An 18,323-nucleotide genomic window follows, 5' to 3' on the forward strand; every position below is an offset into this window, starting at 1 on the left:
TCTATATCACAAGTTCAGAATAGTTCAGTTTATCCCTAGCCGTTTGGTATAGTAACTGATATGATCACAATCACATTCTGTCCTGATATTATAATCTTACCAGGTTTTCACTAATTATTTTCAATATCCTCAGGCATAAAGTGATGCATTTATTCATTTAATAGTTCTTTGCATTTTGTATCAAACCCTAATCCCTAAAATTCTGGAATGAGCTCTATGATAACATAATATGTGCGATTAGGAGTTGTTATGCACCTATCAGTGTGACTTAAGAAAATGTGTTTGAGATGCTGCTGTGCTGCCCTGATTGTTTCCTTAAGAAGAAAGCAATTTGCTTGAATTTTCTGCTCAGATTACTTACTGTCAGTTGTGTCCTTTGCTCTTTTCATGTGTCGCTGCATCCACAATTGAACACAAAGGAACTGGAGCCTCTTCCCATTTTAACCTTCAGTGCTCTGCACTAGCTCATTACTATGGTCCACTGCTAGTTGGATTTGCATTGTTTTTAGACAGTAAGTGATTTGATTATCCTAATGAATGTGGCTTTGTTTTCATAAGTTAGTAATCACTTTGTGCAGTGGAAAAGATATTTGAACAAAACTAGGGGATTGTTTTGACCTGGTAAGTATTTTATATGTTTGGCCATTATGAAATGGCAATTACTTGCAATAAGTATTATAAAACAACTAGAAGAATTCTATAGTCATATAAACTTGCAAAGCTCTTGACTTGACAGCCATGGGTATATATTTATATTTAAAAAATATACAATAGAAATCATAGAATTACAAATTCTCGATTGACCTGCTTTCACCAGAGAAGAGGACAGGTGATGTCGAAAAGTTCATTCTCGTATATAGATAACAAATTATTGTGCAGTGATGATATGTCTGACTCCAGGTAATTAAACAACAGAATTATGATCAAAGAATGGATTCCAGTGTACTAAACCATTAGTCTCAATTGGGGGAAGATTTCCTCTATTTATTGTGAAATCATAAACCTGTTTGGGAAGATATCCTCTGTTATTTTTAACAAAATTATGAATGTGTTTTGTTTTTTATTGTCCTTGCAAACCGATTAGATTTTTCACCATTCCCTTATTATTTAGAAATCAAATCTTGGTGGTCTTTTTAGCTCAGGGACCTGGATTCAAGTCCAGCACAGCCTCAACTGGAAGCCTCTGCTCTCTGCTGTCTGCAGATCCGATTTTATATTGATAAGTTCCCCATAGTGTGTCACTCATTTTATTACTAGCTTTTAGATGGGCTCCTAGGCCATATTTCATTTGTTGGTTGTTGGGATTTTATGTTCGGAAATAAATCTTGACATTTAATAAACTGTTCCATGAGTACTTTCATGGTAGTGGAGGCCATCATTTTCACAGGCAGGGAATTGAAGGCCAAACAATGGAAAAGACCTGCCTCATTCATAGGGCACAGCTGTCAATATGTTCTCAAGGGGGATTCACAACCATTACAACAAAGGTTTATGCTCGGGATGTCTCCAAATTCGTGTCTAAGGATCGTAGCAAAAGGGAGTTTGCGGGGGAAAAATTGGGAGTAGAAAATATAAATAGGAATGACAAAAAGAAAAAAAATTGAAGCCTAAAATTAGAAGGATGGAAAAATTGCTGCAAATGTAATAGTAGCTCAAAATCACTACTTTATGTCATCTTTATATTTGTATTCATTAATCCTAGTTTGTGGAGATGCAACTGCCCTGGTGTAAGGATCTTTTGAGGAGGACTGCCTACGCACTCATCTTGTAGCACTGCATGTGATGCCAAAAATGCAGAACAATTAGAAATAAGCTGGTTTCAGGGGGAAAAATTGTCCATTATTTGATAAATTTTGGAGATTGGATTCTGCTACAAACTGGGTAGACTTTTTTCCCCCCAGACAGTTTTCAGTTGAAAAGATTGCCTTCTGTTGCTTGATCATGCACTTAAGATACTTGCTCCCTTCAAGTTTCTAAGTCTTCATCAACTGCGGCAGATTCCTCATGATGGAGAGAATAGTTTACCTTCTCTGACACTGTGTTGACTTGTTGGTCCAACCTGAAGTTACAGATATGGACACTTCAACTGTGGTCATATTAGAAGAATGAGGTGTTTGCGTAGATTGAGGCCAGAGGTAAAGTCTAAAATTAGACAGATGAAAAGAATGCTGCAAATAATCTTCATTGGCACGCTACACAGATACAAAATAGCTGAAAATGTCAGCGAGTATAAAGGCAAACCCAAAACCAAAGCTTTTGATGTTTCATTGAAAATACTTAGAAATAATTTATTAAATGTTTTTATGGACACGAAATCCCCCAAACAACGAATGAAGCTGTTGATAGATTTATAGGAACAGGAGTATGTTATTCATGAATTATCTTAACTTAAGGAAGGTATGAAAAAGAAAAAAATAATCAAACAGTGGAGCCAGCAAATTAGAATTTAGAATCAAGATTGTTTTATGACACTTTAAAGGACTTGCCTCATATTATTGTAGTGCATTTCTAAAATATTTATGAAGTATTAAAAAGATGTAAATATATCAGAATTAGTGGAGACAAAGGATGGGGTTTGTTCTATGTTCCATCAGATGAAATAATTTGGCCGCCTCAATTCTGCTCAGACAAGTTCATTTTTTCTATTTTTTTGTCATTGGATCTTTCAAAATCAGTCGTCATGCTTTTAAACTCAGTTTTTCCCTGACCATTTTATACTGGGCTACCGGACTGCTTCATATGGCCTTCTGGCACTTAGAGAACTTTAAACACTTTGCAACAATGTAACTTCACACAAAGGGTATTAGAAATCTGGAACTCTCTTTCCCCAAAAAGGTTGTGGATGTTGGGTCAATTGAAATTTTTGAACATGAAATTAGATAAGGGTATCGAGAGATGTGGAGCAAAGACGGGTAAATGCAGTTGAGGTATAGATCATTCGTGTTCTAATTGAATGGCTCGAGGGCTGAATAACATACTCCTGTTCCTATAAATCTATCAACAGCTTCATTCGTTGTTTGTGGGATTTTGTGTCCATAAGAACATTTAATAAATTATTTTCTAAGTATTTTCAATGAAACATCAAAAGCTTTGGTTTTGGGTTTGCCTTTATACTCGCTGACATTTTCAGCTATTTTGTATCTGTGTAGAGTGTCAATGAAGATCATTTGCATAGGTGAAATGGTTAAGTCCTGAATGCAGGAAATTTCCTAGGATTTGCTCCTGTACCGCCATACCTCCAGCAAAGCTGTGATAGTGGAGCGGGAGCAGCTCCGGGTAGCACACATGGATTTGGATTGAATGTGGTACCTCTAGCTTTCTACTGGTAAAGCTTTGATCTCCTGCTGGATTTTTTTTTTTGTGTTAGCCCATCTTTTCTCTCATTGGAAATACATTTGCACAGCCCCACTATTTGAATGATTCACATCTTCTCAACGGTGATATACATTTCTCCATTGCTGTTCATGGTCAGTCTTTGATCTCCGAGCACTTTACAGGATGATGGACCACAAGAGGACACCGAGCAAGAAGGAGAAAGAGAGGTTGAAAGTGTGATCAGAGTGATTGCTTTTGAACACAGGGAGGGAGGTGACAAAGGAAAAGGAAGTTCCAGTGGACTGGTGCATAATGGCTGAAGGAGTAACCACCAATAGTAGAGTTCAAGAAATGGGAAAACGTGACATAGGCTGGTTTCAGAGAAAGTGAGGTTGTCCGCAGGGCATACGGCTGCAGGAGATCATGGAGACAGTGGAGGCTGGAGGGAGGAGACAGTGGAGGCTGGAGGGAGGAGACAGTGGAGGCTGGAGGGAGGAGACAGTGGAGGCTGGAAGGATGAGACCAGGGAGGCTGGAGGGAGGAGACCATGGAAGGATTTTAAGGTGAAGACAGGAGTCTTAAAGTTAATTCATTTGGGCAGGGGGAGCCAGTAGAGCCTGGTGAGGGAAAAAAAAAGCTTTACCTGAAATTATTGGCAAACATTGTTAACTTAAATATTTACAGAATATTAATTTTAGAAAGTATAGATTGTTTTTCAATCCAATGCTAGCCAGACTGAACTTGATCCAATGCAAGAAAGGAACAAAGGTTTTTTCACGGAATGTTCATACCTGTATTGCAATTGATGCGCGTATCACGTCGTCAACAACAACAACTTGTATTTATATAACATAGTAAAACGTCCCGAGGCGCTTCACAGGGACATTATCAAATTTGACATCGAGCCACAAGACGATATTAGGGCACTTGGTCAAAGAGGTAGGTTTTAAGGATTGTCTTAAAGGAGTAAATAGAGGTAGAGAGTTGGAGAAGTTTGGGGAGGGAATTCCAGAGCTTAGGGCCTTGGCAGCTGAAGGCACGACCACCAATGGTGGAGCGATTAAAATTGGGGATGCGCAAAAGGCCAGAATTGGAGGAGCGCTATTATCTGAGGGTTGTAGGAGGTTACAGAGATAAGGAGGAGAGCGGCCATGCAGGAATTTGAAAATGAGGATGAGAATTTTAAAATTGAGGCGTTGCTCAACCTCGAGCCAATGTAGGTTAGCGAGTACAGGGGTGATGGGTGATTGGGACTTGGTGCGAGTTAGGATTTGGCAGCCGAGTTTTGGATGAGCTTAAGTTTATGGAGGGTAGAATGTGGGAGGCCAGCCAGGAATGCATTGGAATGGTCAAGTCTGGGGGGTAATAAAGGCATGGATGGGGGCTTCAGCAACAGATGAGCTGAGACAGGGGCAGAGTAGGCTGTTGTTACAGAGCCGGAAATAGGCAGTTTTCGTGATGGAGCAGATATTTGGTCTGAAGCTCATCTCGTATGACACCAAGGTTGCAAACAGTGTGGTTCAGCCTCAGACAGATGTTGGGGAGAGGGATGGAGTCAGTGGCTAGGGAACAGAATTTATGGCAGTGAGTGAAGACTATGAATTCGGTCTTCCCAATATTTAGTTGGAGGATGTTTCTGCTCATCCAGAACTGGATGTCAGACAAGCAGTCTGACAATTTAGAGACGGTGGAGGATTCGAGAGAGGCTGTAGTGAGGTAGAGCTGGGTGTCATTAACGCGCATGTGGAAACTGACGCTGTGTTTTCAGATGATGTCCCTGAAGGGCAGCATGTAGATGAGAAATAGGAGGGGGCCAAGGATTGATACTTGGGGGACACCAGAGGTAACGATGCTGGAGTGGGAAGAGAAGCCATTGCAGGTGATTTTCTGGCAATGACTCAATAGATGAGAATGGAACCAGGCGAGGGTATCCTCACCCAGCTGGACGATGGAGGAGAGGCGTTGGAGGAGAATGGTGTTGTCAACCATGTCAAAGACTGCAGACAGGTTGAGAATGATGAGGAGGAATAATTTACCATGGTCACAAGTCACAAAGGGAGAAAGCGAAGCTAGTTAGTTCCACATGGTGATTATAATAGTGAGACAGAGGGGTGAGGGAGAGATAGTAAAACCAAGAGGCTTTGGCAACCATTTCAGGATATTGGAGCTTCCTTGTGTAACAAAACAATACCTGAGGGATGGTGTCAATACTTACCCATGTGATCCAAGATGATCTACTTATTGATGTGGAAGATTTTGCCCCTCTTACAGGAGAGGAAGAGGGATAGTTCCATGTCTGGCTCATAGTGGCCAGTTAAGGGGGCCAGGTGTGTGAAATATCAGAGAATAAATGTAATCATCATAGGATCTTGTGAAATTGCCACAACACGGACGAGGTATTTTTTTAATGGTTGGGAATTACTCTTCCTCTAGTTTCTGCCATTTATATTAAATAAAATGGCTGAAGTGCACCTCATGATCCATAAACACAGTTTTGGTCCAGAGTGTCATAATTGGCCACAATCAGTTTGAGCTGAGTTTTCGATCCAATTTACTGCAGTCCCCTGCAGAGTTTGTGCATTAAGCTGAGCATCCAGCTGAGCAATAGAATACAGGAAATAACTGCAATAAAGGATTTTTTCTGTAGCCCAAAACATAACTTTGTTGTCTATCTTTCCACATGTATGTCTTCCTGTGCATGTGCGTTCAGAATGGTTAATTGATTTAATTCTCCATAACTTTTTAATATGATGGACAATTAATTGAAGAAAAATATTTCCTGACCAGGTTTTCCAGGATGATTCATTATGGAAACATACTATAGCAGCAGCTTATGAAAGATTGTTGACAGACATTGCAGAATTCAGAATGCATATTTCTAAGAAAATGAAATGCTCTGATCAGAACTGGGATATTTTAGTCTACAATGGCTTGGATCAGCTCTTTTGTAGTCTTTATATAGACCTGTAGTCAACTTTTATATAGATACAATGCCAACCTCAAAATGGATGGTTTTGGATAGACAAGTGGTGGCAATGTAGGGTATGAGTAAAGTTTAAAAAAAAAGTACAATCATTAAATGTTAGGTTTCTGATGCATTATTCACTTTACTGTTCTGGTGAGAATTTGAGGCAAATCTAAAAGTGCTTTGTTTGTTGAAATGCATATACTACAAATATCCAAATAGTTTGCTATATTGTCATCTTGGTTCAACTTTGCTATCAGTTTGACTCAGTTGATGGAATTCCTCACCTCTGAGTCAGAAGGTTGTTGCTTCAACCCCACTCCAGGACTAGAGTTTGTAATTTAGGCTGAGCCTTCAGTGTGCTACTGAGGAATGCTGCATTGTCAGAAACACTGGCCTAGAAATTATATTGTGCGATACCTGTTTTTTAGGTGTAAAATGGCCGCAAAGGGTATATTATAGTGTATTTCTAGTGAAGAGGTATTTGATTGGGATACGGCATGTGCCAGAGCTATTCATGAAGCTCTATAACATATCAAACTGAGGGTCTGATGCTGCTTGTCGGATCCTTTAGTGAAATTGGTCTGCCCCATTGCCCGACTCGCCACGTGATAAAGTTGCCCAGCAAATCATGGCTCCAACAGTCAGGAAAAACCCTGCAGGCATACTATTTAATGGGCCACCCACTCCATACAGATTTGTTGCCTTTTTGTCCTCTTAACTACTGGCCATTTTTTTTTTTTTTGGTTGCCTATTTTCTGCATTCCATAAGTGCATTCTGACTTTGTGTTGGTGCTGGACGACTTCGGTCTGCTTTGCAAAGAGTTTATTTCAGTCTTGGGTGGTCGGATAGATCTGCCTTTGCGGCTAGAGGAGGAGGTGGAGCAGAGAAGACGACGAGCGAGCAGGAGCAGCTGAGCGAAGCGGGAGGAGGAGGGCGCTGCGCAGAAGGCCTTATCCACTGCGTGTCTTCAGGGAGCACTTTGCATACCGCAGCTTCACCGAGGAACAATATGTGAGGTGTCTGCGCTTCACCGAGGAGGTGGCTACCAAACTGTGTCACCCGCTGCAGCTGTAACTGGAACCTCAAACTAGGACATGGGCAGCACTCTCTGTGGCTGTCAAAGTCACCGTGGCGCTTTTACGCCATGGGGTGGTTCCAGGCTGCAGGCAGATGACAGACGGTTTCCTGTGAACCACTGTATCAGGGAGGTGACTGAGGCTCTCTGCCAGGAGGAGCACGATCATTGCATTCCCCATGGACCATGCGAAGTAGGCCGAGAGTGCATTAAGCTTCACCCGCATTGCAGGCTTCCCCAGAATCCAAGGTACCATAGACTACACACACACTGCCTTGTGTGCTCCCCATCACCAGTCTGCCAACTTTCTCAATAAAAAGGGAAACCACTCCCTGAATTTGCAGCTTGTGTTGCAATCACAAGCAGTGCATCATGGAGGGCTGTGCCCAGTTTCCTTTGCAGTGGTGATTCATTCATCCTTCGCCTGTCCTCTGTACCACCTGTTATTCCGACCACGCTGTCAGGTCACACACAGGAAACTTGGCAACAAGGGTAAACCCCTCCGGACATGGCTTGTGACTCCTGTCAGGCACTCGGGTACAGACACCGAGCATGCCTACAATGACAGCTGTGCTGCCACTGAAATCATCTTCTTAGGCGATCCCTTGTATTGAGGATGACTTGCTTCCACTAAAAAGGGATGAGTTCACAGGTGTTTCAATGAAGGACCTAATATTCCAGGACCTGAACTACATGTTGAAGGGTGGTAGATTCCTGTGCGTGGATTTTTTTAATGTGTGGTGGCAGTTGCACACCAGCCACCACATGGGCTTGACAGAGCTAGGTCTTGGTCCAGTGGCAAGGATTGACCAAGACAACTGGAGACCAGCTCTGCTGCACGGATCTAGTGTGCACACGTTTCGCAGTGTAGGCTGGCCCGTGCTGCCCCTGGACTCGCGCCTCTTCTGGGCCCCAAACTCATATCTCTCCTGGGCCTCGATCACGGGGCCATAAAAGGAGCGGAGGTGTGGAGGTCTGTCCCACAGCGATGCTCTGACCTGCGAGGAAGCATCAGCAGCAGGTCGGGGCCATAAAAGGAGCATTTGCCAATGCGAGGCAGCGCGAGCCGGTCTAGGAGGGCGACGGCTGAGAAGAGGGCGTCACCAAAATCCAGGTCCCTGATTGGAGCATGGGCAGGTACAGCGGGAGCGGTGAGATCAGGGCGAATGAGCGGCGAGAGATTGTAGAGCGACGTGATCGCCACCGGAAATATCGTTGTGCAGATTATCGGCATGCTCGAGCGTGCCTGGACCATTCAGGAGGAGCTCTGCAGCACACTAGGCAGCATGTTTCCAGGTTTGAGGTCACGCGCTATAAAACTTCACTATACTGAAGGACCAGCCCTGCCTGTATGCTCTGCCGTGTAAACATTCCCTGATGCAAGTTTGAGCTGGACTCCTGCATGCTCTCGGCCATTGTGTGCAAGCTCGCTGGCAGGCTGCCAAGTGCACCTAGCATTTCCTGGCGTATGTTCATCAGCCTTCTGCGCTAGTCTGGGCCCTCAAAGTTTTTGTGCGCGATCAAATATTTAGGTCACTGTCTTTCAGATGTGATAAATGGAGTGCCACGCCTGTCTGTAAAAGAACACCAGTCCTCCCAATATCCTGGCCAACATTCATCCCTCAACCAACACCATTGAAGACAGGTTAACTGGTCATTCATCTCATTGCTGTTTGAGACTTTGCTATGCACAAACTGACTGCTAGATTTTCTAATAAAATATTATAACTACACTTTAAAAGTAATTCAATGGCTATGAAGCATTTTGAAATCCTGAGGATGTTTCAAAGCAAGTTGATTTGTTTGTAGTGCAGTGGTCAAGCTTGAAATAAAAGGTACAATTAGAAAAGCACAAACATTGAGAGCTCAAAGGTTTAATTCTATTTAAATTAGTAAACTTTTATTTAAAAACTTATTTCTGCTATTAGTTCAGTATCCCAAATGTTGCGAAAAAAGCATTTCAAACAGGTGAGTTTCATCTTTTCTCAGTTGAAAGTTCCCTCCCACTCGTTCAGTTCTGAACAGCTCACGATTGAGCAGAGAGCTGAATAGCAGATTCACTTCAAATGCAGGCTTTTATAACTTGCATGTTGTTATCCTGCTCCCAGGAGTCTGGTAGAAATTGGAAACCGTTCAAAACACTTCTTTAAAATGGGCCAGCACCACTTTCAATGACTGAGCTTTGTTTAGAATTCCCTTTCATGTATTATTTAGATGTAAAGGCAGTCGATATGAGTAAATAGTAAGATGCATTTTAAATTCCTTCGCAAAGGCAAAATTTAAAAAGCTAGCAAACAACGCTGAAATTGTTTGAAGAACTTTACCCAGTTTTTTTAGACCACATTGGTTGATGTATGTAGGCAACAAAACTGAAATGAAAATTAAAATTAATTTGAAAATACTTGAATTTGATCAAAATTGGATCATTTCTGATTTGGATTCTCTCATTTAAGTATTTAGTTTAAAACAAAAATTCCACTCTTTCTTCTAATGGTTCAGGTGTTTTGTAGCTGCCCTATTGTATAAATGGATGTTGTCTTTGACAGGATTCATCATAACATAGTATATTTAAAAAAAAAAGGAAAATGTTAGGGAAAAATCCAAAATATGTGTTGGTAAAGTTTACCTATTATCCTTTTCCATTGTAAGTGTAAGATAAAGTTTCAGCAATGTTTTTCTACATATAAACATTCCTCAGCTCGTCCGCTGCTGAAGCCCTCATCCATGTCTTGTTACCTCTAGACCTGACTATTCCAACGCACTCCTGGCTGGCCTCCCACATTCTACCCTACGTAAACTAGAGGTGATCCAGAACTCAGCTGCCTGTGTCCAACTCGCACCAAGTCCCGCTCACCCATCACCCTTGTGCTCACTGACCTACATTGTCTCCTGGTTAAGTGACACCTCGATTTCAAATTTCTCATCCTTGTTTTCAAATCCCTCCATGGCCTCGCCCCTCCCTAGCTCTGTAATCTCCTCCAGCCTCTCAACCCCCCTCCCCCCTCCCCCCCACCCCCCCCCGAGATGTCTGCGCTTCTCTAAATCTGCCCTCTTGAGCATTCCTGATTATAATCGCTTAACCATTGGTGGCTATACCTTCTGTTGCCTAGGCCCCAAGCTCTGGAACTCCCTGCCTAAACCTCTCCGCCTCTCTATCTCTCTTTCCTCCTTCAAGACGCTCCTTAAAACCTACCTCTTTGACCAAGCCTGCCCTAATTTCTCCTTATGCGGCTCGCTGTCATTTTTAATCTCCTAATACTCCTGTGGAGCGCCTTGAGATGTTTCACTACGTTAAAGGATATAAATACAAATTGTTGTTCCATCTGCTTAACAAACCCACCTTGTCTATGTTGAAAATGGCCATTTTGCATGTGATTATTCCTAACGTCAACCTACCTTAGTGATATTGAACATTCTGTCACCTCTTACAGTTACATATATACAGATTCACATAACTTTATTTCACAAAAGGGTTCCAGCTCATTCACATCATTAACCAGCTCATAATGCTGGAAAATGATAAAATACCTTTTAGGGCGGCCAAGCTGCCATGCCACAGAGAATGCACCCCTGACACACAAAGCTGTTGGGGCACCGATCGGTGGTGGGACCGCTCCCGCGGGGCAATACTGGGGAAGCGGCCATTTCCCGAGGGGGTCCCCACCTGTTGGTAAGGGGTCGGCGCGTGCACACCATGGCGGGTAAACGGGCGGAGCGGTTCTGGGCACCGCTCCAAAGCTCACGAAGGGCAATGTACAAAATGGCGGCCTCTCCACGGAGAGTCGCCTTTATCGGGTGGGGCAATTTCGATCCCAATATTTTTTGACCACTTTGAGCCTTATACTGTGCTTTTTCGAGGGGATTATTTTATTGTAACTTCAAATTTACAGGATAAGGAAGTTAAGTTAAATCTACACATTTTCTCTTGGTACAGTAAATTAAAATGCCACACTTTTCCCTCTAAATTGTTGGCTTGATGTTTCTGTAATTAAACCAGGCAGCTTGCACTTCTCTGTCTTTATTTTAAAAGTGTTGTTTCTTACATTTTTCAGCAAAACATCATGTCAGTGGAAATAGGACAGTCGGTCCATTCCCTGAAGGACTACAGATGGCCATGTTTGGTAAGTTATTCTTGGATGCAAAAGTAAGGTACTGTATGTTCCAATTAGATAACTCCGTTGTGGAGTTAAACACAAAGAGGTCGTTTCTCAGGTTTGGCATTGTCTTCTCCGAAGTGCTTGTGCCACAGATTCTTTACATCTCCCCTGAAATAACTATTTTCAGAAACCTTGTGCTGATTCTGGAAATTTTTTTTTTAAAAGTGCGTGCTTGATATTTATGAAAAAAATAAATTGATGACGAGAATAAGTATAATCATAACTCACATCATTACTACTTTACCTAAGGTTATTGAAAAATGTAGTTCACTGACCGAAAATTAAATTGAACTAGCATGGGACTAACAGAGCAGTAATAATAAGGGTTTATAACTAATTTCTTCTTTGCATTCTTGAGCTGGCAACCTCAGCACAGGTTAAAATTAATCTAAGAAATGTCTTGCACTAGAAAGAAGTCTTGAGTCTACAGCTTAAAAAAAAACGAATACAGGCTGAAAACCTCCCTTATCCAGAACTCCCTTATTCGGAACCATCCCTCGTCCAGAACCATTCCCGGCCACCGGGTGGCGCATGCGCAGAACTCCAGCATGAACAAATTGAAGTCCTTCCTCGCTGCCGATGCCTGCAATCGCTGGCCTGACCCCACGATCCACCCCCCCCCACCCCCCCATGATCTCTCTGTCGCACTCCCAGCCCCAAGCCAGCCCTGAGATTCCCTTGCTCAGTACCTGTACCATCCAATTTAACGTGACCACACCTCATCCGGAAAAATCCCTTATCCAGAACAGGCCAGGTCCAGAGAGTTCCGGATAAGGGAGGTTCAACCTGCAGCAAGTGTACATCACTATAGCCCCAATACACCCATTGCAGAGTGGTAGGATATAGGTTCACAACTGTAGTTCTCCACAGGATGAGTTTCTATAACTTTTGCAATTTTCATAAGTAACCAGTCTATTTTAACTGCTATACACCATTAAACTGTTATTTGCAAGAAGGCAATGGCAGGACTATGCATATGGGTAATTGAAACTGCACTTTGGAGTCAATTTCCTTTGCGTGAACTTTAAACCAGTCTTGTCAAGACACACGAGCCTAAAAGTGTGCAATAAAAAGCAAGGAAACCCAGAAGTTGAAATTGGTCTACGCCTGTAGCGAGAAATGGGCTCATAACAAATCGGCAGCCCTTTTAGACTGCACCCAAATTCAGGTGCAATAGTTTAAATTAGATAACCTGTTTACATCCATGATTAGCCATATCTGCATGTGGCTTGAGAAGCTAAAGATTGTGAAAATCATATGGCTGATGACACCCCAGGTCATTCATGGTTTTCTCTTCTATAATTCTCATGAGGGACAGAGAACCTAGGAAGAGATCATGAGCCACATGTAAAATGTTAATTTATTCCTTGTCCTCTTCAGGTTCTTTTTTGAAAACCTGAAACAATCATAAACAGAACATAAAGCACATTGAAAAGTAATGGTCCAGTACAGCAGTGACATACTGTGTAACCACTGAAGTTTACAACACAGAAGGAGGTCAAATAGAAATAAATCAAGGCCTCAAAACTGGCTCGGGGATCAGTGTTGAGGAAAGGAATGGGAAATTTTGTAATTTGTTAGACTTCAGCACCAACCATCAGGGTAGATACTATTGGCGCACTCCAGATCTAACCAATAGTTATTAGATGCACTGAAAATGAACCATCAGGCGCTAGCATACCTATGCCATGTTGTAGGAGGATTAGACTGCTAACTGAATCCATTGAGTGCCCACCACTACTATCTCTCTAGGGCAAAACAAAATTAGTCCCAAGCCTAATATGGTTTCACTTTTTTGTTTTTTTTTGCCCCACAGCTAAGGGGTGGAACAGTCAGGTGGTTCACCTCTGCAAAGTGAGTAATATTGAAGATCGTGATATCACAGACCACTATTGTGTACATTGTAGCAGCAAGCACCACAGCAACATCTGCATGGGAGCAATTTGTCTGATGGCTTTCACGATTGGGGAATGTTCCGTGATGAGGGATGTAACAGAGGAAAAAGGAAAACCTTCTGAACTAGGACAAAAAGATAAAAGATAAATCTTGAGATTGCAGCATGGCAGAGACTGTTATGAGGCTAATGTATTTGTACAATGACTGCTTCCATTGGATTTTAAATTCACTAACCTTTTGTATCTAATCCCTTGAGTTAGTCTATAATTTTATGATTTTAAATGCTATATATATTCATACAGGTAGAAGTGTCGAAAGAATATTTATTCCAGTCACTGATATAAATTGCCTTATTGAATAAGCCAGTGTTTCTTTTCAGAATTCTGTTCAGGAACAAAGTGTAGTTATTAATCATTTCTGACAAGACATGAAGCTCATTGTTTAGGAAAAGAATCATTGAGAAATTAAATTGATAACCGTTTCTGCATCACAAATCTGATTTAAGGATTAATTTCAATATGGGGAAAGTTGGAGCCGATAGACTCATTTTTGCTTGACAAAAGTTGAAAAGTTCCATGGAATTTTCAAGGTTAGTGAGCAATAGAGATGGTAACTAAATTCAATGAGTTAAGAGAGATATATTTTTTCCCCAAAGCAGATTGTAGCCCAATAATTCAAGGGAGCTAAAATGAGGAGAACGGACATCAGGATGAACGTAAGCATAATCACTTCTTTTGGCTTGACCACCTCAAGCTCGACAGGCCTTGCACTCTGATGAGAGTAGGGTTACCAACTCTCCAGAATTGTCCTAGGGTCTCCAGGAATTAAAGATGAATCTCCTGGACACTGCTGTCAGCAACCCAGGAGAAATTACCCATAGGGGCATTACAAAATTCTGTTTTTTTTTCATTTTCTTTGAACACTTTTGTTTATTAGTTATAAACATTTTGAAGATTGGGGGATAATAGGCTTTTTGACTGGGCAGGGTAGTTGGAGGTGAGTGGTCATGTGATCAAACCTCCAGAAATACCTCCAACCAGAGTTGGCAACCCTAGTTGACCCCACCCACAACTTTAGTATCATCCTAGATGGCAAAGATAAACCCCAGGCTCCTTTTAAATCCCCCTCTCTTTGGCTTGGTGTCTGTTTTTCTTTGCACCCTTATGAAACGGTTTGGAATGTTTCTCTACATTAAAGATGCTATATTAATGCATGTTGCTGACATCATCGTGGTTATTTGGACTGGAAGCTTGAGTCAAAAGATTGAGGGAAATTGAATGTGTCAGAAAGAGCTGAAATTTGAGTTTGTGAAAGTCACTACATGAGTGTAGGGTGACTCGAGATGGAAACAAATAAAATCCACATTGTAGAAAATGCCCCAAAAGTTACAAAAATGTAAGCTAACACGAGAAGAGGAAGCTGAAGGTGTGGTTTTGTAAGTCTGTCATGATGGGTTGTACTTGCTTATTGTCTCCATGAAGATCATGAAAATATGCAAGAATAAAGGGCTTTCATCAGTGTAGTGTGAACGGAGTCTATGTTTCGGCAGATCTCACATGAGACATTGTGGGTTCTATCAGTATTCTCAGTGGTGCACCCCGCTCCCCCAGCCCCCACTCTGAGAGCTGCATGGTAAAGATAATATCCAGTTGTGAATTGACAGTGTAGCTGTGCTACTGTTTTTTCATCTGCTATTGGGACAGTTGTCAATGCGTTCAGTTGGCTCCTGACAATCGGCTGGCCATGCTGCGTTTGGTTGTGGTACCCTCCAGTAAGAGAAATGAGCAGAGGAGAAAATGAACAAAACCAGAGAGAAAACTGGACAAAGAACTGAGGAATCAGAGAGTGAAAGCAAAGGTAATTCCACATGGTGGTTATAAGAGCGAGACAGAGGGGTAAGGGAGAGACAGTAAAACCAAAAGACTTTGGCAACCACTTCAGGATATTGGAGCTTCCTTGTGTAACAAAACAGTACCTGAGGGGTGTTGTCAATGCTTATCAGGTGATCCAAGATGATCTACCACTTATTGATGTGCAAGATTTTGCCCCTCTTCCAGGAGAGGCAAAATGATAGCTCCATGCCTGGCTCATAGTGCCACGGTGAGGGTGTCCAAATGCAGCCCAGAATTCTTATTTGTACTGTTATTTCTGTTGTACAGTTAGTGAGGTTTTGTATTTGCGTGGCATTCTCTGAAGTACGTACGAGGCATGAAACCAATGCAAACAACTTTGTTTACATTTATTTATGGATATTGATTAAAGGGGACTCATTTAAAGTCTTGTGAACAGTGACTCATTAACTGGTCATTGCTCATATTAACCAAATTCTGAAAGCGATGTGACTTTATTTATTTCAATTCATAGCTCAGGCACTGTGAATGATCAGCATTACACCTCAATCAAATTGTGAGCTTCAAAGACTACATTAACTTGTAGTTATAAGCTGTGTGCTACGATAGTTTATTCATACATACCTTTTTGGCAATTTCAGAATTTCAAATTAACTAACCAAATTTTCAATAACTCTGCTCCTTTTTTTTTTTAGATGACTGTAAACCCAACTGGTTAAGTTTGAATTTAAAAAAAAAATGAAGTAAGCCCCTTTGAAAGGGATCTAAGATTAAAAAAAAAACGATTGCAGACTTACTGAGTAAAATAGGTCACCACAAGCTTAATCATAAAGATTCGTGTAAAGCATCTGAGCTTTTCCACATTAATATGTGGAACAGATTACTACTGACTCATGTCATAATTTTCTAGAATTGTCTTTTGAAATACTGCATAATCTTGTAGCCTGCCAAAGCTATTGTAGATAGATTTTAAAATGTTTCCTTCATGAATAAATTACAAATGCAAATTAAACATAATTTAAATCTTTAGTTCCAAGGATTAAACTACTGCACAGTGATATTTATTTTCTAAAGAGACAAGATGCCTTTTTGTTGGTCTATAAACTTGTCACAATTTCAGTATATTTGGTGGGTGAATAGTATAGTTGTCGAGATATTTTGTCGCACTGTTAGACTAAGTATGTTAGTTTTGTTAAGTCTAAAACACACTATATAGGAGACCTTCCAGAATCAGGTTGTCTTTCGTTTGTCTGGGAAGAGACGTGTGTGTCTTGGTCCACTGGAAGCATGTCTAAAATTGCTTTAATATGGATTGACGTTGTTTAATCAATCCACCTTTGCTTCCAGCAAATGGAGGATACATGGAAATTATTTTTATGATGAAAAATTGAATGTAACTGTAAATAAAGCAGTTATCTATCTTTTTTATATGAGCTTTACATCTAGTGTGTTTCACACCTTTTTTAAAAGTGTACATCATACACCAGATGTGATGCACCATAATTCATACCCCAGCATTTTGAAATGTGCAGGTAATTTCATTCTTATTGGTCTAAATAAACACTATCCCTTTAGTTGACCATACTGATTTGCTGAAATATGCTCTTGTCACTGACAGACAAAACTACTGCCACAAAACCAACCAATTAGATCGCATCCATGTTATTTTCTGAACTACCGCATTATGTTCCTCATCATAATAAAGGTGTAAAATTTGCATAATTATTAAAAAAAAAATCAGTGAACTAATCCATAAACTTAAAGCACCATTTTCTTTTATCATTTAGTTGATGTGCTGAGAGTGTCACACCAACCAAGTATTGGAGAAGAGCACGGTGCAGTACCAATTCATTTTTCATGAACCAGAAATCCGACTTTTTTTCAAAATATAACCCCTCTCCTTAGCAGTACAAGCATCCATTAATGTAGCCCTTTAACTGAGCAGCATTGTGATTCCTTCCTAGCTTTGCTGCCAGAAAATATTGCAAACTGCATTTCATGTACTGAACCTCAACAACGGGTATTGATTTCTACGAGTGCAGTTTTGACACAGATAGTGCTACAGTTACGCTGGTCACGTCAAGCCTTGACACAGTAATCTGCAGTCACTAGGTAGATCAGATCATACCTCCACTGTTTCACGTTTACATACTGGTCTTTTAATGTATAAACATTCAACTTCCACTAGTTGTCACGTAAAATTGGTTCACTATTGATATTTTATTTCCCTTATTAAATATAAAAGATGTGCACCACCCTACCACCCCCCCACCTCCCGTGATCTCCGCTGTGAAAGCTGCAAAACTATTCTGCTTGATCCTATGTGTATAGCATTTTTATTCTGACATCTGTTTTTCTTAGATTGCGAATTAGATTGGCTCGGTGTCCAGGAATAGTAGTGTCATCAGCTGCAAAAACAATTTTTCAAATTGTGCTATGGTATAGTAAAGCATAATCATTCTCTCAGTTAAAATTTAGGGATACACAGTGATGATTAAGAGACTGCAATGTTATGAAGGGATGACATCTGAAACACAGAGCACATCACAAGCACTTTACAATGATCCCATAAAATTTGGTGTTAGATTACTGCCTTCAAGTCACTTGAGGATATTTAAAAAAAAAATTATGTCTACTGTAAGCTTTCTGGGATTGTTTTGGGATCTATTTTTGCACCATCAGCAGCTTTGATTGCAGTTGCTGACAGCCTGTCTGCTGTTCTTGATGATGGTTTCACTGAAGGATTAACAGTTGCAGTGCCGTTACCACAGGCCAATTATCATGACATTATTGAGAGATTAATGGATACCGGGAGTGATTGCATGGCATTAATCTGGTTCAGGTGGTTTGATGACATGTTGTAAACCACTCCCATGTATCCATTATTATTGTACTGTGGATTCGCCAGGAAACCATTTTATGATGTTTATGCTCCTAGGGTTTTTATGTTCAAGAGGCTTGTGACCTGGCAGGCATGCTCATTCCAGAATGGTTCATGCAATTGTGTTGTGATATCCGTGCTGAAGTGTTAAACATAGCGATGTAACCACTGCAAAATGAT

At 41.0% G+C, this 18,323-nt stretch overlaps 1 protein-coding gene across 2 annotated transcripts in view; it reads left to right on the forward strand.

Annotated features, from left to right (window-relative positions):
* The window catches only part of msraa (methionine sulfoxide reductase Aa), a 488,132-nt gene that overhangs the window by 142,761 nt on the left and 327,048 nt on the right, over positions 1-18,323 (forward strand). For both annotated transcript variants that reach the window (XM_070884418.1, XM_070884417.1), the window contains exon 2: positions 11,412-11,480. In XM_070884418.1, the coding sequence (XP_070740519.1) occupies positions 11,412-11,480 (69 nt within the window). The remainder of the gene's footprint in view (positions 1-11,411; positions 11,481-18,323) is intronic.

Source organism: Pristiophorus japonicus, chromosome 7 (genome assembly GCF_044704955.1).
Source record: "Pristiophorus japonicus isolate sPriJap1 chromosome 7, sPriJap1.hap1, whole genome shotgun sequence".
Classification (NCBI taxonomy): domain Eukaryota; kingdom Metazoa; phylum Chordata; class Chondrichthyes; family Pristiophoridae; genus Pristiophorus; species Pristiophorus japonicus.